Source organism: Erythrolamprus reginae, chromosome 2, assembly GCF_031021105.1.
Source record: "Erythrolamprus reginae isolate rEryReg1 chromosome 2, rEryReg1.hap1, whole genome shotgun sequence".
In the NCBI taxonomy this organism is placed as follows: domain Eukaryota; kingdom Metazoa; phylum Chordata; class Lepidosauria; order Squamata; family Dipsadidae; genus Erythrolamprus; species Erythrolamprus reginae.
In genome coordinates this window covers 135,956,830-135,983,971 of record NC_091951.1, presented here as the reverse complement: position 1 = coordinate 135,983,971, position 27,142 = coordinate 135,956,830, and the positions used below count along the sequence as shown (strand labels likewise).

General features: G+C 39.2%; 1 protein-coding gene across 6 annotated transcripts; it reads right to left on the bottom strand.

Annotated features, from left to right (window-relative positions):
* Nucleotides 1-1,271: 1,271 nt before the first annotated feature.
* PWWP2A (PWWP domain containing 2A) lies at nucleotides 1,272-27,142 on the bottom strand. 6 transcript variants are annotated; one of them, XM_070739489.1, is made up of 3 exons: nucleotides 26,363-27,142; nucleotides 12,158-13,122; nucleotides 1,272-3,585 (listed from the first exon to the last, which is right to left on the bottom strand). In XM_070739489.1, exons 1-3 carry the CDS (start codon nucleotides 27,043-27,045, stop codon nucleotides 3,572-3,574), a joined length of 1,662 nt encoding a protein of 553 aa, XP_070595590.1. In that variant the 5' UTR covers nucleotides 27,046-27,142; the 3' UTR covers nucleotides 1,272-3,571. The 6 variants fall into 6 exon arrangements, with proteins under 6 accessions (XP_070595590.1, XP_070595585.1, XP_070595584.1 ...); XM_070739484.1 differs by having other exon boundaries at nucleotides 11,384-13,122; nucleotides 26,363-27,141; XM_070739483.1 differs by lacking the exon at nucleotides 1,272-3,585 and having other exon boundaries at nucleotides 10,307-13,122; nucleotides 26,363-27,141.

Here is a 27,142-nt window from a genome sequence, read left to right as displayed (position 1 = left end):
AGAAAAATAATACCATCTATTTAAAAGTGAAGGGGCGCCTTGTATTCTCCTGCTGCAGAAAATTTCACTTGGTTTAGTAGCAGTGGAGGGAATACCCCCTTCCTCTTACCTGTTCCACAAAATTATAAGCTTTAGAAGTGGTGTAATCCACATTGTTTAGAAAGCCATTGTCTTCTATTGGAATTACTGTTAGCTATCTCTGCTTAATATTACAACTTTCATTAATCTTTTACTGTCAAAGAAGCATAAGAACACAAGAAGAGCTATGCTGAATCAGGCCAAAGCCCATCGAGTCCAGCATTCTGTGTCACAGTGGCCCACCAATTGTAGATGGGGATCTTGAGCAGAAAGAGAAGGCAAAACCCTCCCTTTCCCGACTCCCAACAAATGGTACTCAAGAGAATCCTGCCTGCCTCAACCAACAGAGACGGGACATGGACATCCATTTCAATAACCACCGATACACTTGGCATCTATGAATTTGTCTAATCCTGCCTTGAAGCTATCCAGGCTGACAGCTGTCACGACCTCTTCTGGATGTGAATTCCATAAACCAACAACCCTCTGGGTGAAGAAATATTTCCCTTGATTTGTCCTCACTTTCCTACCTATGAGCTTGAGGGAGTGCCCCCTTGTCCTAGTATTGTGTGATAGAGAAAATAATTTTTCTCTATCCACCTTTTCTATCCCATGCGTGATTTTATACACTTCAATCAAGTCACCCCTTAAACGCCGTCTTTCAAGGCTGAAGAGACCAAGGCGTTGCAACCTGGTTTCATAAGGGAGGTGCTCCATTTCCTGGATCAAAGTAGTTGCCCTTTTTTGCACCTTTTCCAGTTCCATTATATCCTTGAGGTCTGTGACCAGAGCTGTACACAGTATTCTAAGTGTGATCTCACCATCTATTTGTACAGAGGCAATACAACACTTTCTGACTTATTTTCGATTCCCTTCCTAATCATGCCAAGCATGGAATTTGCTTTTTTTACTGCTGCTGCGCACTGGGTTGACATCCACCAAAACCCCAAGATCCCTTTCTTGGGTTATCTCAAAAAGCTTGGTCTCCATCAGTTGGTAGGTATAATTGGGCTTCTTTGCCCTGATATGTACAACTTTGCACTTGTTTAGGTTAAAATGCATTTGCCACTTTGTTGCCCACTCACTCAATTTTGAGAGATCCTTCTGGAGCTCCCGACAATCAGTTTCACTTTTCACTACCTGGAATAATTTAGTGTCGTTAAACAGATCAAACAGAGGAAGAGACAGCAACATTGCTTGGGATAACTTTTTAAAAGTGCAGAGAGAACAAATCAACGTTTTACTTCAAAACATAGTACACAACAATTCTTGAATATTTAACTTCAGGCAAAACTATAAAAGTTTAATATCTTTTTCCTTATTCAAGTCTACCAAAGAGAGGAGGCATAGTGACATACGGACGTAAAAGGTAACATGGAGCAAAGCTTAAATATTAAGCAACTAAAGAAAAAAGTGAAAAGCAATACATTACTTCTACCACTAAAAATTTCCCTGACAGCATAATCTCAAAACAAAAAACAAGATAGTTGCAATTCAATTCTTCATGAGCAATATAAATAATTATCTCTTTTGCAAACTTAGCTCCCTTCTTTTCTACACATAAAGTAAGCTGTGGCTTCTCCACATCATTGAATTACGGTGATAAAATAGGCAGAATTGGTGTATTTGAAGAAAACACAATAAAACCAGAGTTCTGGCTAACAGTGGGATGTTGTTTATGCAGGCACTATTGGCTCCGCCCATAATCAATATATGCACCCTTGTTTGTATAGATTGATACCATTTTCCTGAGTAGAAACTTTCACTTTGTGCCATTTATATTTCAAGTAAAATACATCATTTTAAATTAAGAAGCTTTTAAACATTTTTCCTTCAGAATAAATGCATTATCTGCACTATCACATTGAAGTTTATTTTTAACAACCTTCAAAAAATTCCAGTAACCTTTTTTGAATGAAAAATTGAAAGAAAAAAAGCCTAAACCATTTCTCTTTTGCTTTAACATCAGTGAAAAGAGTACTGCAGAACCTTTAAAACTCACTAAATTTCTTATGAAAGTGGGCATAATTGAAATTACTATTAAATCATTATTACGCAAGGCTTTTTTAAAAGCAGGTGCTCTGGAATCTTTATAAATACTTTAAAAAAATGTTTTCACAGTTAATTATTAAATCTTTTAATATAGACTTGTATTGTAATAAACATATTTCCCTTGTTTCAAATGCTATTTAAAATATAAATCTGTTACTAAATAAAATAAAGAGGAAAAGTTATGATTGCAACTTGGAAAATATGAACTGGACACTTATTGTATTTGCTGGAATACATAATTTTAGAAAAAAAAATCCTTATATTAGTATTTTAATATCCTAAAGATTGAAATCTATATATTAGAAGGCATCCTTGTATTGACATGAAAACTGTTAATTATATCAATCTATATATTGTGCACTTTTGTGACATCACTTTGTCAAGCTAACTGCTGAATTTTGCTTCCGACTCAAGGGCATACTTTCAAAATGAGAAGCAGTTTTAAAATACTGAACAAGTAATTCTTTCAGACTTTCAGTGTAATTCAGTGAAAATTTGGCATAACTTATCTTTATTGAAATGTGAAACCACATTGCTGTTAAAAACTCAAGTCCTGTTGAAAAAAGATTAGAGGTTTTTTTGGGATAGGAAACTTTTCCTGTATAAACCAGTTACCGGTAATCTTTAAAATGCCAAGTAAGTCTCAGTGGAACATGTTAGTTATGACTAACTGTGCAAATACATCAGTGTGCTATAAAAAGAAATGTCACGACTTTGGATACCAATTACTATTCCATCTTAACAGTACCTGTTTGTGGCACATACTGCTGGGTGAACACAAGCAGATAGATCAGTACCTTGTGGCGCAGCCACTATTCTAGCCACCAAACTATTTCCAAAAGGGATGGTCTTTGCCACAATTACTCAAGGTAGAGTTATGTATTTGCCCCTTGCTGCTTTCTTTATGGAAAACTTTCATCTCCGAACGCATCTGTCAGCACTTAATAACACAGCTGAATTTTGGACATGCTTCCAGTAAAGGATTACAGCTCTGCTAACACTTGCACTAAAGACTAATGTCCGTTAAGATGTAAAATATAACACATCAAGAACAAAAGAAAAACTTTGCAGCCAACTTTCCAGGTGTCTCAATCAGTTCCCGGCGCCCATTCAGACAAGTTGCATTTGAAGAGTAATATTACTCTTTGGGATTCTTCATTCTGGTACTTCAAGTGGTTCCTTACATGTTGAATAGGCTCCTTGGCTCATGCCTTTATTGCAAAAATAGTTTATAAAATATCAACATTTTAGATTTGAAATTAAATGTACAACACATACGGATTTCCTGGAAATGGGGTACAGTTCTTTTTTTTAAAAAAGGATCTCGTCATACGACATGTTCTGGATTGCAGAGGAAAGGGGCATATCAGGTGTATGCAATTTCTGGTTAGCTGACAAACTTCATGCCAGTGCAAGAGAGTTCCATAAACACAGCAGGTGATTAATGTCTCTGGGCTGAAAAAGAAAAATATGAATTTATAGTGTAAGCTTATTTCCACATGTTCATACTATTATAGAACAGTTTAAAACAAATGGCTATGAACCTATTTCACTCAAACAATATTGTAGATATTTAAACTCAATATAAAAGCTAACAAAATGTGTCATCAGCACTTTTTCCTCTATTTTGTAACCTTTATAAAATAATTCCCTAACTTGGATTCCATACGAAAATAAGGTGAGTGTATTTTGAAGATCATCTAGGATTTCATAATTTAGTTAACCTAATTTCCTGCACTCATTTAAAATATCCAATTGTCTCATTTCGGAGGCACACCATTAGTGGTAAAAGTTATATCATTGGGTTTGTTAAAAATAGTTAAAATTGTATTTAAATTAGAAGTCAAGTATGTTTGATAACAAACATTGATTTTGAAGGCTTTATAACTTATAATGTCTTATATTTATACAGTATATATAAATGGGCAATCAAAGAAAAAATATCTCAGGAAAATAATTAAGAGGCAATTGGACTATTTGACATCAAGGACATTAAAAGAATATTAAAAAGTCAATTGCAGAAAAGCTTAATATTCATTGTAGTTCACTGCAGAATTAGTCTTCTAAATACTCATCAAAACTGCATTTTTTGGGAAAGCAATTTGAGCAATTAGGACAAATATTTGTGAGTAGGGATTGTATTCTAATAGAAATTATTACCCAAAAACTAGTTCCAGACATAGCCCCTTCCCTGCCAAAGCTAGATCCAGATGGTATTCATAAAAGGGTTCTTAATTCAACTGTAAAATGGTTATTTTAAAAAATTAAAATATGTGGTATTATCCTAGATTTATCTTTGTATTAAAACAAGTGGGGAAATGGTATAATGCTAGAAAATTAAGAGATAAATTGGGTTAATATCTAGTCTGAGAGACAAGTCTTGCAGAAGAAAAAATAACATCTACAGAGAAGTAAGTTTTATTCCACTACCATCTTACAAATAAGGGGAGATGGAAAATGTATGCCACTTATTTCTCTGCATGGGATAGCACACTTGAATTTGAGATCATATGTTAAGCACACACTCAAAATAGCCATATGGAGACTTGCTTATCCAGCAAATGGTGGATATGGCTAGTCACAAAATACTTTAGCAAAGTCTCTAATCCATGTTTGAATCATAATTTATAGACTATAGGATTATAGTCATCATGACATAGCATCTGGTCTAAATTACAAAGATGTACTGTATGTTTTACTACTGGTATAATTCCAAGGAGGCAGATAGTATAATTTGTATAATGTATGCAAAAATGCATGTACTGGGTACTCTAGAGTTGACATGAAAAAATAACTCTTGGATTGACAAAAGCTTGAAGGACAGAACACGGTGAATAAATCTTCAGTTTGGAGCTTAATGTTTTTAAAGTGATGAAATGACGAAAAGTCTCAAAATAATTTATCTTAATTGGGCATAAAAATCCGTATAAAAAGTGAAGTAATGCATATTTGGGTGGGATCCAAGTGACCTAAGAGAATGCATTGGGATCTTTAATTTAAAAAAGATACCCAATTTATGACTTCCACGGGGATGAAGAATTCTGCTGGAAATTATTGATACTGTAAAAAAGGTGAAAAGAACAGGTATCAAAATGAAAAAAAGGATTGAAATATTTTCTTTTTAGAATGAAACTTTTTAGAAAAAAAGATAATATGGAAAAAAGGAGAAAATTATTCTCATATCTAGCATCTTCTAATTCTTCTAAAATGTAGATTTGTCCCAAAAGGTGTTATTCATAAATTAAAAGCAAGTATGTCCACCTCAGCAGGATGAAATCTATCTGCCAGGTCCTTATCCATACTATTGTTTGCTTGGAAATAATTTGTGCCAGAATTTCTTTGTGAGGTTAGATAGGATATTTAATATCTGCATTGATATCAGCGATCCTAAACTCATATGCAAAATCAGAAAACCCTAACAAAGCCAATAGAAATCTAATGCTAATATTTTTCTGTATCAATTAATAGACTCCCTAATATACTATGTTAGATATATAGCTACAGGAAGCAAAGAAGGATTTTTTTCGGGGGGGGGGAGGTAAGGTATCAATATAAAATAAAGTCTTGTCAAGAGTTTTAGCTTTTAAGAGAAACTGGCATTAGCACTATAAGTAGAATAATGCACTGTACTATATCCAAGGACACAGACATTATATAGAAGTTCCTTATCACTGTACCACTTCATTCTACTCAAAGTGGGAACAGCAGCAATTATATGTGTTCTACTCTTAACTACTCCAGATCCTGTCCATGATGAATGTAGGCCAGCTAGGGAATAATTAACCACAAAGACACCTCTATTCTGAAAACCCAGAATGTCCGAATTTTAGACAGTACTGTTAGGAACCCTTATCCTCAAAAGGATTTTGAATAATGAAGCCATTGGAAATGTGGAAAGTCAACTGCAAACTCAGAACATTATAAGACCATACAATACCAGAAAAGAAAACCCTTCAGACAGGCTACATTTTAATAAGTAGTAGCAAATGATGTTGAAGATGCCTTCCAGTGCATCAGTTCTATTTAAGGGAAGAAACAGCAAAGGATTGATTTTAGATGCTCAATCTCTCTATAACTTTTAGCAATTTCCAATTTTCCAACCTCTCTGGTTCTAATATTCTTACACTATCATCTGTCCTTAATTTGATTCAATTTCTTATGTAAAAATTAATTATTTGGCTGGCAACAAGAAAGCCCATGTGTCAGATGCATGAGAAAGTAATACAGTACAGGATTAGTTGATTTGACCTTGTCTTTGGCTGCTTCAACCATTAAGAATGAAAAACATCTTTATGGCCCTCTGGTTTGATAGCATAAGAGGAGCCATGTGGAGTCATACCAAAGACCTAGTGTATTGGGTGTTCTCTACTGAAACTGCCCAATCGTATAGCTATGCAAAATCTACAAGTCATATATATCTGGCATGAGCACATTCCTGTTCTCCACGGTTTGTTTTCAGATATTTTTGATCTTGATGATTAGGGTAGCTTATCTTTTATACATGTGTCTAATGGAAACTTTAAGTCCATTCCTGATAATAAAATTATTTTAACACCAGGCTTGAACTGAACTTGTGTATGTCTGCACGTATAATACTGAGCTCAAAATGTGCATAACTAGTAGTGTCATACTACCGTATATACTTCAGTAAGGCATGTATTTTGTTCTTGCTGGATTGATGGCAATGCTTTTTGAACATTAAAGAACATCAAACATCCCTCCTATAGAGCATTGGCAAAGTGAATTATTGGCTTGCTTAACTCACTGAGAATTTTTTGTACTTTTGCATTAAAAATTCAAATATTGCACTTTATTGTACTCAATTTTAGTTCAATCTAGTGTTGATTTACCTTTCGTAGCTGGACTACTGTTAGGGCATGGGTGGAACATTTATATATGAACTTATTCCAAGTTGCTGGAGTAATTCCATTACTTTTCATATTTTATTATGCTACCTTGCTTGCATAGAAGTGCCTTTTCATTCACTTTCAGTTCATCTAGATATAGGCTGTGGACTATTTATCACTTCTTTTTCCAGCAGGAACTAGATTTCTTATTTCATTAAATTAGTATATTATTTTAACTGCTTGACCTTTCCCAAGTATACTTTTGACCCATCACCAGGCTCCCATGGATTTCATTTACTGAGAATATTAATATTCAGTAATAGCTTGTTAAAGTAAACATGCTAACACAATCCTGATTAAAACATTTCTATGGGATAAATGATCAAGGTCATAATCCAGAGTCATGTTCATACATTCTATGTACTATTACTTTTTCTCTAAATATTGTAGATTAGGTAAACAATATCTGAGAGCAATTACACTGAATTTGAAAAATGCCAAAATGTTTATGATATTAAGATTTCTTGGAGCTTGGATATACGCTATGCTTTTCCTGATTTTTAGCTTGGTGGCCCATTGACAGGATTAAGAGCGAAGGAGGAATATATGAGACTTGGCCCACAGAAAACGGGACTCAAATCTCCACTTGAATATATATATAATCAGGATGTAAAAGGTGTAAAAATACACACAAATACATACACACACACATATGTATATATGTGTACACACATAGGCAATATAAAATATGATATATATATATATATATATAAATATATAACTTAGAGTTGTACACATTTATAGTTTTATTTACAAAGTCTCACCTACTCATAGATTATTGTGGGGATGAAATCAGGGAAAATTATTATACCTGGAGAATGGGCTTTCACAAAAAAGGACATAATCAACTTTAAAAATGAGATCAAATGAGCAATAGTTTAAGAGCTAGATTCTACGTTGGTTTTGCTTTGGTGAGCTATTGTAGCTTTCATTATAATTACAAGTTCATTATATATTACAAGTTGCAGGAAAGGTTTCTCTTTAATCTGACAACAGCCCCAAAGAAGTTGTAATTCAGCAAACCAATGCAGCAAACGTAAGCCACTAATTTCCACTAAAATGTGAGCATACAATTTGTGTAGGATTGTGTTCTCACAGTAAGATGAAATTGAGTTTAACATATGTATGAATTACAGTTTCACCTCATACAGATATAAGACTTGTCACTATTTCTTCTATTTAAAAAACTGCTGAAATAGCACAAGAAATTGCCTTAAAACAATTTGTCAAATACATACACAAACTACAAGAAACTGCAGTATTCCCTAATACCAAGCTTAATCAAAAGCTGTAGTCAATTTATACCTTTTCCGAACTGATACACAAAGAATCTGCCCATAAAAATTGTGTATGTGTGTTACAGTGTGCTCTGTAGCTTCTTCAGTCTCTAAAAAGCACATTGGAATAGGGGAGATTAACCCCAAATTTGGGAGCCATAAAACTGTAGCTGATAGAAATCCAAATTAGGCTCTCTAACTCCTGCATGAGAAAGGCACTTTCTCCTCAAAATAATGGAATTCCACAAGTGTTTATTTCATTTGGTGCTTCAACAGTTGCTTCTCCCTCCAAAAAAGCCAGAACAAATCACATTCATCAGCTTAATGCCTTGCAGTGAACAGTAGTTCTGTTACATACATACTTTATCACTTTAAAAAGTTAACCACATAAATCATGACTTTTGTAGGACGTAAAATGACATGAAGCAATGGCCAAAGACATCATAATGTCATTAAAAATTCAAACATTTAGAACAAACTTTAAAAGGCACCAGTCTATGAATTGGCAAGATACATGAGAAAAGAATATTGAAAATAAGAATCAATTCCTGTTTGATAATGGTAAAATTGTGTACATTATTTCCTTCCGGACTATAAGAATTCTCTGACAAGAGAATTTCATTTCCCTAGTATAGATGCACAACCTAGAGCTACATGTGGCTCCTGTAAGCCTTAGTATGATCCAGAGACCTCTAGTGGGTTTTTTAGTGTAGCAAAAATAAAGATTAAATATCTGATTAGGGAGTAATCATATTAATTATCTTTCATTAAATTGTAATATTAATGAAAATAAATCTTATGTTTATCCTGGCCACGGGATAATTCTTTGGAATTCATTCAAAGAACTCTCTTCTAGGCCATTCCTTAGCTTGGGAAAAAAATAGGCATTTTTAAAATTAATTTCTGAATCTATTAGAACATCTGCTTTGCAAATAGGATCCCAAGGTAGAAGGAGGAAGCATCTGTTAAGAGTACTTCCATAAGCTAGTATGAATGTTCGACTTGACCATGTCTGGAGACCTAGTCCACCCATTACAAATTTAGAACACTTTGTCCATAGCAAGCCAACCTACATTTTCAAGTTTATGGTAAACAGTGTATTTTTAAAAATCCTGAGCACAGCTTGTCTTTAAAAAAGACATAGCATGTTTTGCTTGTTGAACTACTACATTGGTTTCTGTTTGCAGGAAAGAGAATACATGGTAGAAAACTGAAATAGGACTGCATGTCATTTTGTGTGTTTTCTAATTTCAAAAAGCATTGGCTGACTGAATACAAGTTCATTTTTTAATAGATTTGGAAATTTACAATTGATTGTGAGCATTGTCAAATGGAGTACCTCAGGAAAGCAGAGACTATCTAAAGCGTATTTCTAAAATAGCTAAACAGTTTAAAGCTTAAGCATTTTGGAAAAATTGAGTTAACATTGTGTTATAATGTGAGACATACCTTAGCATCAGTCACAACAGAGCCTTTAGTCATTATTTCTTTGGACTCCATGTGTTGACCTGATTTTTGTTTAACATTCTTTTTTTCCTAGAAAATATCTATCCATAGACCTCAGGTATAAATTTCAGGGCAATAAAGTTAAGCCCTTTCATAACAGTATGCAAACAATAAATACAAAGTAGTAGAATCTATTGTGCATGCTATCTAACTGAATTAACTCCATTTCACTGCCCAGTGCAGAGCATGAGACAAGCAAAATATTTAACAGCAAGAAAATATTAACACAGGTTAGAAATATAGGAAGGTATTTCTTACAGAATTACTGATAAACATTTAGGAGAAAACAATTGAATTTGTAAAAAAATAGAAATTTTGTTAATTTGAACACCATTATTTTATAAGCAGCTAATGAAGCCAGTTTAGTTAATGATGAGCAAGAAAAAAAATGATTTCCTTCAGAATGTCTCCTAAGCATTGCATAAACAGACCAGCCTCACTTCCTGAGTTTTCTTTCAAGGCTTTTTGAGAAACACACACAAATAATTAGATTTAGTCAATTTTATTTACATTTTTGTACATTTCAGAGCATTACACAATTACATTTTCCATATTTTCTGACCTGCAAACAGATACCTTAAATGGAAATACTTAAAAAAAATATGCAGATTGATACATCCAAATGCAACAATTACACATCTGACAATCCACAAAGTGTAATTTACTAGGACGTATCCTAAGGATTTAAGAACAAGTAGTCAGGAAAAAAAAATCTGACTAATTATTTACACAACACAAAATTCTCAAGCTAACCCTTAGAACAACTGTCCTAGGAGCACCCTCCTTTTCCCCAGGAATTATGTAATTCACGCTTAATGCAGCATTAACAGTCCTTGATCCCATACATGGAAGGACTGTCCCATCTAATGTGAGCAACCAGCTTTCTCTTGCCAAAACCTGAAGAGTGTAATTAATGTTTATCCATGGGTGCATAGCATCATTTGGAAAAAAATGACCACAAACTTATTTATTAATTATCAAGTCTACCAGAATTCCAATTAGACTGGTTTCTAAAGGAATTAAAGTGGCCAGCAGGAATAAAAGCATTTTAGGCATAGGTGAACTCTTTGGGCTCACTTCCACTGGATAAAATCACAGAAATAAAGCTTACTAGTGAGATACAACTTAGTATTCTGCATTTAAGATGGGCTGTCCAGTTATGCCTTGCAAATCCCATCATTTAGATCGATTCCCTCCCCTCCCCTCTCCACATTGAAATGGTATATATATATAGTGGATAGAAACTAGTAAAAATTCCCTGCAAATAAACTGCTCTTCAGCTGAGGTTATGGCTCCTGTGCATGGGGTGAGCAAAGGAACTTCTTAACTTTTACAAAGAAATGTAAAGAGTTCTCTTGAAAAATACTGAGCTCTCACTTTAGGTTAATCTGATTGCATGTACAATTTTTTAAAGGTTAACTTTCAGTCAAGACATTGCTACAAATGGAAATTTCAGTATAAAAAGCAGCCAACTGAGTGCATTTTTAAATCTAATTGGCCCAACTCCTTCAAAATAGTTAACTAGGTTAGACATTTCGTGGTGCCTCCCCGTTTCTTGCCTACCTTACTTTGTTCATGTTTCAAACTGTGTCAGCAGGGCCCGAACTTCAGGAGTTAGCTGCTTAGCAGCCTTGGCTGCTTCTGTAATGGCCTTGCGGTAAAGACCTTTTCTCTTCTTATTAAATCGCGACTGAAAGTTTTCTAAAAAAGGGGAGAGCTGTGAAAGAGCAAGAAAAGATGTTGTTGGGGACCCAAACCATGAAATACGAGCTTCCTGTCGGACTAATAGGCCATTATCTTTTCGGCTCACAGTTATAGTAAGAATACGGGCTGGCCACCATGGGAAGCCATATATCTTGGCCCAAACAATGTCTCCTACGCATATGGTCCTGCCATCTGGTGTGACACATTTAGAGACATTTTTTGAAAAGACTTTCATTTTCAAAGAATTACTGAGCTTTTTCTCTTCCTTTAAAGAGGAGGAGGAGGAGGAAGAGGAGGAGGAGGAGGGAGAAGGGGAGGAAGAGGAGGAAGAGGAGGAAGAAGGTGCATGCATGCTGCCTGGAGGAAAATCAAAGCTTTCAGTAGTGCTACACTCAGAATTGGAGGACTTCAAGTCATCTGTGCTATCACTACTACAGACTGATGCACTGGAAGAGTCAGATTTCGTTTTATTAAGGGTCATGTAAACTGTAATATTGCTTTTGCTGCCTCTCTTGCCCATGGTCTGCTGTTCCTCCTGATCAACAGGTACATGCACTTCATTGGTGTCCTGAACCTCACTGCTGGCCTCTTCAGGACCTTCTGAGGGGCTCTGATTTTCTGAAGGGGCCTCACCTGCTGAGCGGGTAGACGAGCAGCGAGACTGGGGCTTAGCTGCCATCTTGCCACTCTGCAATTTCTCCAGCCCTGTCTTGAGAGAGGAGTCATTTTCTTCATTTCGGTACCTTTGTGGCTTCAGACGCAATCGGGGAGGCAGGGAACCTGAGCTGCTGTTCTGAAGACGCCGTGTGAAGTGGACCTTTGAATGTGCGTTTTTGGAAGTTGAAGTTGCACTCTGTTTCTTTTGTGCCTTTTCTTTGGCTATTTTCAAGACTTCCCTAGCTTTTGCGTGATCCATGTTTTTGCTCTGAAGAACTTTTTTAGTATTTAATTGGGTTTTCGATGCATTTGCTTGAGTGGGAACTTTGACTACTCTACTTTTGCTGGGGACAATATTTGCAACTTTGACAACAGGATTCTTTTTCTGGCTTTCATTCTGATTTTTCCCGTCAACTTTATGATCAGTTTTAATTTTTTTATTCACAGTAGTTACACTCTCGTTTCTTCGTTTCCTAGTATCCTCACACCTTGAGGAGTCACTTGCATTGCTGCCCTTCTTAATTTCTTTCTTTTCTGCAACAATACTGTTCTTACATTTGTCACATAAGACGTGTCTAGGTCGTAATTTGATAGCATTCATAATAGAAGTGGGTTCCTCCCTGTACAATTTTCGCTTGGGCCGCTTAATTTTTCGAGGTGGAGGCTGAGGTATTGATTGGTTATACGTGTCCCTGATAAACAAAGGAGGAGGATATGGTGCCCCCACATGGAAAAGGGGAGGCGGTTTGGAAGTCCATAGGCTTTTAACCAGGCTATGTTCTGATGGCTGGATGGGAGAAGAGTCTGGGACAACACCGTTACTTTCACATTTCACTTGCATCTCATCTTGGAATGATTTACTTTGGAGCTGCATGGCTTCAGGTTTATCCTTGTACTCCCGTTTGGGAAATATAGTCACAGGAATTCCATGAGGTCCAAACCTTAACAAGAGAGAAACATACAGTTAACTGCCAATCTCCACTTGCTATCTTTTAGAACGTTATACGAGGAACATTTTGAATACCATAATATACTCAAATTTAAAGGGCATTCCAAGGCTCAACTGCATCTATATTACCAAATGAGTTTTGTTCAACTGGCTTGAATGGCTTTAAAATATGATCATAAATTTATATTCATCAAAAGTTTAAATTTGATATTCATATCTTCTTTACTTTATCATCTAAGGCAGTGTTTCCCAACCTTTTTTGAGCCGCGGCACATTATTCACATTTTCAAAATCCTGGGGAACACTGAACGGGGGGTGGGGGGGGGTGGCTAAAGAAAAGTTTTGACAAAAAAAATATCTTCCTCCATTTCGCTCTATTTCTCCCTCACTCTTTCTCTCCCTTCCTTCCCTTCTTTCTCTTTCTCCATCCCTCTTTCTTTCTTCCTCTCTTTTGCTCTCTTTCTCTCTCCCTCCTTCCCTCCCTATATGTCTTTCTCTCTCCCTTGCTCTCTCTGCCTCTCTTGCTATCTCTTTCATTCTCTCTCTTTTTCTCTTTCTCTCTCTCTTGCTATCTCTCTCTTTCTCTTTTTCTGTCTCTCTTTCTCTCTCTCTTGCTAGCTCTCTTTCTTTCTCTCTTTCTCTGCCTCTCTCTGCCTCTCTTGCTCTCTCTCTCTCTCTCTCTGCCTCTCTTGCTCTCTCTCTCTTTCTCTCTCTTCCTTTCTTCTCTGCGGAGGCCGGCGAAGGTTTTTCTTATTTTAAATGTTCCGGGTGGCAGGGGAATGCGAAGCCCGCACGCACACACCCCCGACATTCCAAATCCTGCCTCAGCTGTGAGAAGAAAAAAGCGCTCGGTGAAGGGACTGCATGCAAGAGGGGCCGGGCGGGCGTTAGCAGCCCGATGAGGAGGACGAGAAGCCGCTGCAGCCACCCCCAATCCCCCCCCCTTCCCTGGGTACCTTCCAAAGGCCCCTGGAAAAAGGCAGGAGGTAGCAACGAGGCGCGAGGACAAGCAGGCAGCTTGGCGGAGGGGAAGCGCTGACGGGCTCTCCTTCTTCCCCACCTCCGCGCTTCTCTCCCGCCCTGGCTTTTGCTTCGCCCGCAGATTTCCCCGCAGTTCAAAAGGAGGCAAGAGGTGGCCTGGATGAAATTGCGGGGAAATCATGGGGCGAAGCAAAAGCCAGGGCGGGAGAGAAGCGCGGGGGTGGGGAAGGAGGAGAGCCCGTCAGCGCTTCCCCTCCGCCAAGAGGTTATTGCCGCCGCCTCTGCCTCCACTCAGGGAGCCATCGTGGTTGAGCTGAGCGAGAGGAAAAGGCGCGGTGACCACGGTGGCTCCCTGAGTGGAGGCAGAAACGGTGGCAATAACCTCTGTGCTTTCTACGGCAGCGTGGCTGAGCTGGACGGAGGGAAGCGGCAGCTCCCACTCGAGGAACCCACGGCAACGGGCGACGGCTTGGTGGGAGGCGACGGTGGGAGACACAGGCGGTGGGAGGAGAGGGAACCAGGAAGCGACTGTGAAGCCCAAGACCATCCACAGGACGACACTCAGGCAGGGGCGCCGGCAGCGCCCCGCCCAGCTGGAGCTTCTCGCGGCACACCTGGCCATGTCTCGCGGCACACTACTGTGCCGCGGCACACCGGTTGGGAAACGCTGATCTAAGGCAACATCTTTTCCCATCCTGATCTGCTTGTCCAAACCCCCATATAAAGTCAAAGGGCACAAGTCTGCAAGTGTGTGTGTGTGTGTGTGTGTGTGCGGGGCGGGGGAGATATGCACTGCACAACATACATTCAAACAAATTACTCTTATAAGAACAAAATATCAATTCACTAGATGGTTATGCAGCCCATACACAAGGTTCAGTACACATGAGATTCTTTGTGGCTCATATACACAAAATCTGATGAGAACTCAAATATTTCTTTCTGTTCTAGCTGGTAATAACTGAGATTATTAATGAGCATTTAGTTGAACTGCTTCAGCCTCTCACCTATTTTCAAACAATTATAGTCAGTTCAAGAAAAGAGCACAAAAAACCATAATCATAAATGGTAACCATAACTGGTTTTCTCAAGCTTGAAATAACTTTAATAACTAAAGAGCTATTGATAGTAGCAGTATTTTATACCTACACTGGATAATTATGCAACCAGCATAAAATAATATGTCCAGTTTAAATTTAAGAGTATGGCTTAACAATTTTGTATTACTCAATGCCATTTAAACAAGATCATTTATTTCACCCTTATTATTATGTAGTTAATAATATTACCTACATGGGAATTTCCAAAATGGCTGGAGATGGGACATGACATGGGATCTTTGTAATGACATAAACCTTAAAGCATTAACAAGACAGTTATTTTCAAATGGAAAGCAAACAGACTTGGAACACCGCGCAAGCTGATGGGAAGAAGGAAAGTATTGCAACGGTTGCAAGATGTGTGGCAGGAAGACAGGCTGGACAGGATGATGGGAAAATTGGCAGCAAGTCACTGCAAAAATGGGGAGGAATGGAGACCTGATGTACAGAATACTTTGGAGCATGTGCGAAATTCTGGAGAGACAGAGAAACCGAGAATATTAACATATCAAAAAGGGGAGGTGCTACTGATAGGTGGAATACATACTCTAGCACTGTGATGGTGAACCTTTGGCACGCGTGCCACAGGTGGCACACGGAGCCATATCTGCTGTCATGCGAGCCATTGCCTAGGTCAGCTCCAGTTCATACCTGCATGTTGTCTAGCTGATTTTTGGCTCATGTGAAGGCTCAGGGACGGTGTCATTTGTGGATAGGCAGAAAGGTCGGGCACGTGGGCTGCATTAAATTATGGGTGTGGGCACATGCATGCGATAGCACACACATGTGCATGCTTCCAGCACCTGGGAGAAAAAAGGTTCGCCGTCACTGCTCTAGCATATGTTATAGTATAAGGTAGTGAGATGGTCAGCTGAGACTGCCAATTATTAGATATTCCCAAACTACTTAGCTTATAATACAATTCCACTGATGGAACTATGCAAGAATCAACTCAGTTAACATTTAGTGTTGTACTATCAATGTTTCACTGTAAGGATGGATTTTCTGCTATTCTATTCATTTAGAACAATTATTCATTCTGGCTGAATATATATTTGGTAATTCTCTAGTTAGGACCTCATTGGGAAACACTACATATAAAAAAATCATTGTTTTCTCCTATGAAACTTTACAACTTTACAAATGGTTGTCCAATCTTTTCTTGAAAACACCCACAAGTCATGGAGCTATTCCACCGATTAATATTTTTCATTGTCAGAAATTTTCCTATTTTCTGACATAATCTCTCTCTGACCAGCTTTTATTCATTGCTTCTTTTTCCGCTGTCAGGTGTGATGGGAGACTAAATGGACACCCTCTTACCTGTGAGTCCAAAAGTATTAGATCACTTTCATGTCTCCCGTGGGCTTCTCTTCATGGGTTAAATATATCTAGTTTTTTTAGCATCATATGGTTTGGTCTCCAGACCCCTTATCATCTTTGTTGCTGTTGTCTGCACTATTTCTAGGGCCTCAGCAATTTTTCCATCATATGTTCAACTTACCTATTATATTGCAAATATTTGGGAAGCCTAGTCATAACTAGTAACTCCTTTAAAAAGTCTTACTGAATCTGCCATGCATTTTTTCCCATGTGGAAGTTCTGCTGATCTGCAACATCTCAAAACCAACACTGCAAACGTTTCCCTATCCCAAACATTTTGAACTTCTATCAGTCAAATCCAACATAGTCAGTGATGATGGGAAATATAATCCAAATTAAATATACCATATTTTTCAGAGTATAAGACACACCCTTTTACACCCTCCCCCCCAAAAGAGGGTGAAAACTTGGGTGTCCCTTATACACCGAATGTAGCCCCAGCCAGCCACCCCCACCCTTTGGCTTCTGCCTCCCAGGAATTCACCTCCTTGCAGCAAACAGGGAAGAGCCTGTTAAACCAAGTAACTCATTATCAGCTTCCTGATCATCAGCTAATTTGTGGCTATAGGCAAGCCACACATTAAAATGAAAGTGAAACTAAAGCTTCAAGGAGGCAAATTGGGAGGGAGAGAGCAGAATTTTATTTTCTTGTCCTAATCAGTTGCTGAATCTGGATGCAAGGAGGAAAGTCAATAATTATGACAATCATTAAGTTGTACCTCACACTTGATAAATGTATTCCTTGTGTGTCCAATCACACTTGGCCAATAAAGAATTCTATTCTATTCTAACTATAATTGTCTGTAGAATGCTCAAATTATTAGACTTATTTTTTTAAAGATTGCTTTAGTATTGTTCTAGACAACTTAACAAAACGAAGAAGATTTTTAAAATATATGCTTGATCTGAAGAGGCTCAGTGCTATTGTATCTACTTTTAAATAATAGAGAATAATGTATACTTCCAGAAAGCCACATCAATTTTAACAGCTCTGCACAAGTATAGTCTGAAATGTAACAGTGTCCTGTTTAGTATTAAGATAAAGCAGCTGAGTTAAATCCTGACTTAATGTGTTTACAGAAGATCTATTTAAATAATTGGGAGGAGTTAGTGTGAAAACTTTCTGGCATTAATATACTGCCATTTCTCCAATTCTTCGCTATTTCTATGGATCTGGCACACATGCACAGAAATGCACAGCAAACAGTGTATATCATTTGTGCTGTTTGGCAAATTGCTGGTAGGCAGAGACATTTTTTCCCCTTATTTTCCACCCCACAAACTAAAGTGCATCTCATACGCTGAAAAATACGGTATATACTAAACTTTTAAGCATAATCTGGATCAGTGGCTCCCAAAGTGGGTGGTACTACCCCCTGGGGGGGATGCCTTGGGGGGGGGGCGCTAAGAGGCAAGAGTGGTAGCAGGGGGGTGGTAAGAGAGACCAGGGGGGTAGCAGGTGGTTTGCTGGTTTTGTCCCCATACTGCTGCCTATGCCACGCTTTTCCCTCCACTCTTTTTCTGGTGGGGGCTGAAGAGGCCGCAAGATGGGCATCTTACTGGAGTTTAACAGCTCCGTGTGTCTGTCAGCTTGTCTCTTTAGGGAAAAAAAGCTTGCAAAATACAGAAACTCTTCTTAACGATTTCTCGTAGTGAGAAAAGAAAGTAAAAGAAACTTCCACCCCGACCCTGGTGTAACAAAGTGGAGAAAAGTCCCAATGTCAAATAAAGTGATGCTGCGAGTTTGATACCCTTGATCTATACCAATATGTAGTAAAATAGCTTGTGAACATTAGTCTCAATTGCTGCCAATGAACATTTTCCAGCAGAATTCAATGCAGCAACATAAGACTATTACTTCCATTGAATTCATAGAATTCAAGGCAAATAGCTTAGCTTGCCATTTTAGTTTTATGTACACACATACAGTTCAAACTATGCAAACATAATTTTCCTTCTACCATGCTCTAACTGGTCTCTTCTCCCTTTCATCTATTTGTATTGTTGCCATATTTAGGAGGGGCAGAGTAGCTGCTTGTAGTACACTTGGTAAAATAACTACTTGTCCCCACTCTACTTGCTTTGATGTCTATGCTGCAAAAACTTTTATTCTCACTATAGACTTTATTTCACTTGGTTTTTTTTAAAGTGCTAGCCTCCAACAGGCTTTCTGGAGTAGCAGAGAGCATCATAATGATCCAATTCTCTTAGCAAATGAATATTTTATGACTGGTCATGCCATACTGTCTTTCCTTAGCCTTCCCTAATATTCTATTTTCTGAATTCAAGCTTTATCTGTGCTCATCAGATCCTACAAAAAGGATGCTTACATATTTAGTTGTATGATACGTTTACAGCACAATCCTGTAACAATTTGTTATGTTCATTGTTTTAAAAAACGATGCCATGAAATTATATACACTAAAGAGGGAGAGAGGAAAAAAAAAAACAAGCTTATTGCAGTTCAGGGACAGAAAAGTATTATTCCCAGCATTCCTCATAATCATCACTGGACTGTTAGAAGTGAAGGACAGCAATATCTGGACAGACAGGTACCATGTTAAGAATATCATTTTAGCCAGAGAATTGTTATTCATGTTCAGTCATGAAAACTCACATGAGAGGCTGCTACCTTGGCAATGTTCTAAAGTAAAGTGGCCACCTTTATTTTTATGAAGGGCCACCTTTGAAAATGAAACATATTAAGGCTTCCGCCAACAGTAAGAAGGCCACCATTTCTATTCATCATTCTTTTATTTTTTGCTTGCTTTCCTCCTTCCCATATAGTTGGCTGCTGGGAAAAGAGATAGGATTACCTTTGGTTGTAGTCTCAACTGCTTGCTTATAGGAGGTTCTAGAAAGTAAATTTAAGGAATTTTGATTCATTTTTAATTCAGAGCCATCCTGAATTATGTTAACCTTTGGCTAGCTAGTACCTCCAGCCCTGAGAAAATCCCTTTATGAAATTAAACTTTTAGATGACTAAAAGGCTATCTGAGAGACAAGGGGAAGGTCACAAAAAGATATCCTTACAGCCCTAATATAATTCAAGGAAGATAATATGCAGTTATTCTAGCAACCACGTGTGTATGAAATTGCTACATTCATAGTATGCTAAATCATACGCATACTAGCTCAAAATAGATGGGATATCTCAAAAAAAGCTATGGCTGAAAAAAAGATATACAGATTTGCAATTTTAAAAGCCTGTGGGTCTTCCCTATAGTATGTAATAGCTATCCATATAAAGAATTTGGAATGAGGGAGAATGTTAACTGAGAATGCCTGTTATATTCAAAAGGGATTATATATTTGCTCATTTATATATATGTGAAGAATTGGTAGATCAAATTCTATGTATGTACAGAAGCATACAATATCAAGATAGCTTGGTCTATTTCAGGAAATGTCTTCTTAATTGAAGGTTTACTGTGCCATTAAAATCTGATGTCTAAACTTAAGTATCTGAAAATAAAAAGTCCTTATATAATAGTGTTAATAAGTGTATATAAAATTGGGAGGACATAGTTAGCTTGAGTTGAATAATGCAAAAAGCTTTTTCCATCCCAAGCTGATGTAAGAGAACTAAGCCATATGTAGAAGGCAACGTGGGCAAAAAGTCTTCAACAAAAAGACAGTATTATAGCAGTCATTGATTATACTAGCCCCCATCTTCATGGAGGATAGGCCATACTATTGTACCCAGGCTTCATGCTCTGGGGAATCCAGAGCATGATACTACGGGTCTTTCGAGACTGAAGGATGCCCATGCATCATCATGATAATAACATTCAAAAATTCTATACCCGATATTCTTGAATGTATCTATGGATACTCTTTGCTTTATGACCGTTTGATTAACCAGGGGTCAGTTACAACATCACCAAAAAAGCTACTGCCCCAACCCCTGAAAGTGTGTGGTTACAATATGCAATATATAGTTTGTCAACTAGCTTGCATTTATGATGGTTGCAGCATCTTGCAGCCACATGATTAACATCTGTGGCCTTCCCAGCTGGCTTTCGATAAACAAAGTCAATAGGGGAAGCCAGATTAGCTAAACAACTGTATGATACTACCGGTATTAACAACCACAGTGATACGCTTCAACAAGGGGTAAAAATGGCTGTAAAATCAAGTCCGGTTATGTGATGCCTTCTTTAAAAACCACACTGCTTAGTGACTGAAATTTCAGTCTCAATTATGGCTATAAGTCAAGAAATAACTGTACAACTGTCAAAACTTGGCAACATAAATTTCTTAACAGTTTGAGGTAAGCAATGCATGAAAACTACAGAGCTTAATTTTTAGAAGAAAAACGTAAAACTTCTTACTCAAAACTCAGGAAATATTAAATCAGAAAATCCTAACCTCAAGATACATGCTACCTGATTCTGCCCATGTCAAGCATACTGCAGCTCCGCTCCAACTATCAAATAATTGTTTATCTTTTCATTATACGGTAACACATTTTGAATATAAATTCTTCACTATGACTTCCATCCAGGGAACTTTACTTACAAAAACAGGCTATTTTTAAAATTATCCTAACCAGCTTAATGGACAAAAAAGGAAAGCTAATTAAAACCTACTCATTCTAAATGATATCATCACTATTGAAATGTAAAGTGGTGTGCAGTCATTTTTACTATTAATTTCAACAAGACCAGATCATTTTATAAACTGCAGAGTGCAGAGTCTTGAAATTCCAAAGAGCCTTTAGTGAGTCTGTATCTTAGCTTTGTAAGATCATGTCCTATAACAATATAATACAATAGTAAACATGCTCTTCATGAAAACATTAAACTTTGATCCTGCTTTATTATAAAACCGTATAGAACTGCAAAACTGTATTCTATCTTACTATTTCCAGATTTAAATGGACCTAGCAACTAAAGCACCAACCCATAAACATTTATTTTACCATCAGCAATTTCTCTGTACCATTATTTTAAAAAGATTCTTTCATGTTAAGTAGTTTGCATTATACAGCAAATGACATTAGTATTTTGTTAGTATCCAGCACAACGTTTATTTCTAAGAATACTGCATTCACTACTTCATTTTCAAATAAGTGCACAAAATAACAAAGCTAAAATGAGTAGTAATCTTTCTAGGCTGCATTTTGCTAATGGATGTTTTGTGCTTTACTTTGAAGCTACAACACGCTTCCTATCTGCCAACCAGATTAAAAGCTACATGCCCGTTCTTTTCTTCCCCTACCCTCTTTCTCCAGTATGTATGTACGCGCTTGTGTATATCCATCTATCTACTTTATAACAGCTGAAAAAGTACTACACTATGAAATACTAAAGTAAATGAAACAGTAACACCTCCTACCTATGCATGTATCAAATGGCTTATCAACTATGCAAGAGAAGAGGCAGTTTCCCATTCTTTGTTAGAGAAGAATGTTAATGATAGCTCTAGAAACATCAGAGAGGAGACAAGTTACTAATGCAACACTGTTTAAGGGTATGCAGTATACATGCTTGATGTGTGAAACAACTTGCTGTTTTAATTTTTTGTGTTATGGGGTTGAATTTCATTTTATCCAGCTAAACCAAGGGCACTGATGTTACTCTGTTTTCCAACCCTATTTCAGTTCTGCATAGTTCGAATATCATACCTGCAAAAGAAAATGTAAGGTAAGACAGATCTATTAAGTCTATATATCAAAGAAAAAAACAAGCACGTTAGGTCCTAGACTGCTATGGATAATGCCAGACTATCCCTTCCGCTATTACCAATGGGCTGATAGACCTGAGAATTTGAAAGTCAGCATATGTGGTATATCTGTCACGGAAAACTTATGGCAATATCTATGACAATATATGATCAATTCTATATAATATATCCTTCCAATACCTTGCAGACTATGAAGAATTGCATACTGGACATTCATTATACCACTCTCTCAAATAATACAAACCCCAGCCTTCCTATAGCTGCATGTGTTGCATAATTATAATACAATTACTGTACATTTTATAATCTGCTTACTATGTACTCTGAAGGAGTTGGCAACAGCATTGCCTATATTTGTTTATAAACAAGGCAGTAAGAATGGTCATACATTATCATACCAGAAATTCTATAAGCCCATCAGGCATTTTTAGTATGTGCCAGAAATTTGATTCAGATATATAAAAATATATCTATTTTATAGTATATAAAGAAATTTAGATATATTAAATATGTAAGCAATTCACTCATGCCATCAAGTTGGTGTTGACTCTTAGCAACCACATAAACAGACCTTCTCTAGGATGATGTGTCCCCAATCTGGCTGTTAAAGACTCCCAAGGGTATACCTATTGCCAATGTAATTGAAACCATCCACCTTGCTTGTTATCCTCTTAGCCATTGTGTTAATTTGCAGTATTACAATTTTAAAAGTCTACTGGCCCCAATAGCTTTATCTTTTTCAATTGCCAAAGTTCCTCCTTCCATTTTTTAAAGTTACAAGTTTCCCAGCCCTTTTGTATCTCATGAGGTTTCTTTTACATGTATTTTAAGCATCAAAGCATTGACTTATACAGTGTTCCTGGAAATACTTAAACCCACAAGAATGAATTTCAAAATGTAGAACTTTATGATATAAATTAACAGTATTCATCTTCCTCTTCAAAAAGATGTGTGGGCCCAAGTTCTCAGAAATCTTGCTGTATGACCTCAGATTCATTTTAGATAAAATTTAAATGTACAGTACAATCTTTTGTTGTCTCTTTGTAAATAAGGGAACAAGCTCAGCTTTTCTATATAGGAATGCATTAGACTGATTTTCCTTAATAAAGTATGGAAAAAACAAAAGATTGCTTCCTTTAGTGCTATGTATTACATGCAAATTTGAGTGCGCGTGTACAAATTAGAAATCTTTTCCAAAGAAAGCTATAATGTTGATGAAACCAAGATTGTTTACAAATACAGTGGTACCTCTACTTAAGAACGCCTCTACTTAAGAACTTTTCTAGATAAGAACAGGATGTTCGAGATTTTTTTGCCTGTTCTTAAGAACTATTTTCTACTTAAGAACCTGAGCCCAGAAAATTTTCCCAGGAAATTTGAGAGCGGCACAAAGGTCCGTCCAGTTTTGTGCCATTTCCCCTTTAATCCCGGCCATCTCAGGCTTTTCCGAGTCCTCGGAGAGGGGCAGCATACAAATCTAATAAATTAGTATTATTATTCTGGGCTGCAAGAGAATCCTTTCGATGGTGCTTAAGGAGGCTTTAGCAGCCCAGAGCAAATGGAGCATTTTCCTTTCTCTGGGCCCTTGGAGAGGGAATAAACCACTTTGCTGTTGTGACTTCCTCACACTGCCTCCCACACATCCGGCACGAGGTTGCCTCCTGGAAGGCAAAACGGGGTGCTTTGCCCGGGCCGAATCAACTTGGCTTCAACCAAACTGAGGAATCACCACAGTGAAGGAAAGGTGCCAGCTACAAAGCGAGCGAGCGAGAGAAGACAGGAGCCCTTCAGCATGGGAAGAAACAGGAAGAAGGTAGAAGCAGCAGCCTTTTGTTCAAAGGAGCGGGAGATTCCCCCCTCTCACCCGCCTGGGTTTCTCTCTCTGGCGCAGAATATGGAAGGCAGCTTTGCGCCAGGTGTATGGGAGTGTGTTCCTCCTTGCCGCATCAGAGTCTCTCTTTTTTTTAAGCCTTAAAGTTGTGGATTTTTTTTTGATTCCCCCCACCTCACCTTCTTCCTTCGGCAGCGACTGTCATCCTCCTCCTCCCACCCAAATTCCAAGCTTTTATTTCTTTCCTAATTGGTTTGCATGTATTATTTGCTTTTACATTGATTACTATGGGAAAAATTGCTTCTACTTAAGAACTTTTCTACTTAAGAACCTGGTCACGGAACGAATTAAGTTCTTAAGTAGAGGTACCACTGTATACCTTTTACCTGATGAACTCAATGAAAGAGTATGTGGCAGAATGCTCTGGTGCAAGTTCCTCAAAACCAGAAAAATTAATGCTTTTGCCAGGACTAGTTGCATTGCAATATATCAATAAGTGCCTGCCAGAAGGAAAGCTATATATGCAGCAGCTTTCAATTATGTATTACTTGTATCAGGAGACATTCTCATGCCTCATACACCCCAGAGGCTGATAAGAGCCCACAGAGTTGGTCTTCTCCAGGTCCCGTAAACCAAGCAATGTCGCCTGTGGGGACACGGGGAAGGGTCTCCTTTGTGGCTGCTCTGACTCTATGGAACCAACTTCCCCTGGAGATTTGTATGGCCCCTGCCCTCATGGCCATTCAAAAGGCCCTTAAAACACAGCTCTGTCAACAGGCCTGAGGCCATTGAGCGTCATACTCTGCTCTGGCCAGCTGCTTTGAATTTATGAAGAATGAATGTCTATTACTGGGGTTTGATATTGCATTTTATAATTGTATTTTATCATTGTGTTTTTTTACCCTTGTAAGCTGCCCTGAGTCTGATTGGAGAAGGGTGGCCTATAAATTAAATTAAATCAAATCAATCAATCAATAGTACCATTCCCCCCTCCCCCAAATAGTAACTGATCATTTTTGCACTTCTATAAAGCTAGGAAGGAAAGATAAGCAAATGAAGAAAGCTGAAAGATCTATAGCAGTGATGGCGAATATTTTCTTTCCTTGGGTGCTGAAAGCGTGTGCGCATGTGCTATCGTGCATGTGCAAGTGCCCACACCCATAATTCAATGCCCGGGGATGGCGAAAATGGTCTCCCTTGCTTCCCCAGAGGCCCTCTGGAGGCCTGAAACAGCCCATTTCCCAACCTCTGGTGGGCCCAATAGGCCTGTTTTTCACCCTCCTCAGGCTCCAGAGCGCGCCCCCCCCCCCCCCCCGAGACTCTCCGGAAGCCAAAAATTCCTTCCCAGAGCCTCCGGGCAAGCCAAATATCAGCTAGGCAGCACACACATGCACATTGGAGCTGAGCTAGGGTAAAGGCTTGCGTGTGAGCAGATATGGCTCCACGTGCCACCTGTGGCACCCATGCCATAGGTTTGCCATCAATGAACTATAGCAATAAGGTAGGACAAATGTATATTGCTTGGTGGACAGACTGTTGGTTTTTATTTTTGGCCACAGCTACAGCACTGCCAGTATCCTCTCAAGCTGTGGGGAAAAATTGTACAGCCAAGTCACTGTGGGATGGACAACAACCTTCCTGCGCTTCTTTTACAGACCCACTTGCTCGTTTAAAAGGAAAAGCAAAGGTTAGGAGTGAATGAACCTTAAAGCTGAAACGAAGGATTGAAAAAGGCAAGGCTAGCCCACGGGTAGGCAAAGTTGGCTCTTCTATGACATGCGGACTTCAACTCCCAGAATTCCTGAGCTAGCATGACTGGCTCAGGAATTCTGGGAGTTGAAGTCCACAAGTCATAGAAGAGCCAACTTTGCCTACCCGTGGGCTAGTATGTAGCAGTCATCGAGGTGGGCAAAGGAAGGGAGAGGCCTTTCCTGGCTCTGAGTTTAGGCCACGAGGCTCACTAAAAGGCCACTCGCGCCCTCTTGGCGGAGCCATAAAGCCCTGCATCTAATGGCTGGCGCCCCACCTTTCTGTGCAGCCACCCAGGAAGCGATCGAGGCTTCGATACGGCGGAGGATATTTTGGGGAGGGGGGGAGAGATGGAGAGGGGAGGCAGCAGCAGCAGCTGAAGCTTACAGAGAAGGTCTAAAGCCACTTTGGGAAAGCGGCCGATGCATTCTCCTCGGAGGTCCGGTGGGAGAGGGAGGCTTAAGAGCAGGCAGGGGCGCGGCCGGTCAAGCCTCGCTCACCTTTTGGAGAGATCCATGAGGACTCCGGAGAAGAGCTTCTCCCCGAACCTGAACGACACCACCAGCGCATCCTCGATGATGTGATCCAGGGTGACCAGCACCTGTGAGCCCGGCAGTAACAGCGCCTCCTCTTCTTCCCCCGCTGCACCGGCATCCCCCGGCCCCGCAGTCCCCGAAAGCTCCGGTTGCTTTGCAACGCTTGCCGTGGGACTAGCGGCTGCAGCGACAGCAGCAGCATCCGGCTCCTCCTCCTCCGGCCGGGGCGGCTCCTCCCCGGGCTCCGGCCCCGCGGGGCCCCCAGGTGCAAGCAGCAGCGGAGATACCAGCGGCAAGGCCGGCTGCTGGGGCTGCTCTTCCGCCTCTTCCTTTTCAGGATGGCCGGAGAGCGCGGCCGTCAGCGAGAGAGGCTGAAGAGGGTCTCCCACGGGGCCCGGGTTGGGCTGGGCCTGCGGCAGGTCTCGGGGCCCCGCTGGGCTCTTGGGCGGCGGCGACGGCGGCTGCTGAGCTTCTCCGCCCGGCGCTGGCTCGGGATCCTCCCTGGCCGGGTCGAGCACCGCCGACTCCACGGCAGCCTGGGTGCCGGCGGGGAGCGCGTCTGCGCCGGCTTCACTGCCTGGCATGGGCTCGACCTCGCCAGCTCCCCCATCACCCGGCACCGCCGCAGTCGCAGCCACGGCCGCCATTTTCTCTGGTGTCGCTTCCTCCTCCCTCTACCAAGCAGCAGGATCGATAACCGTGGCCTTCTTCCCCCCGCCTGGCTAGGAGGGGAACGCCGCCTAT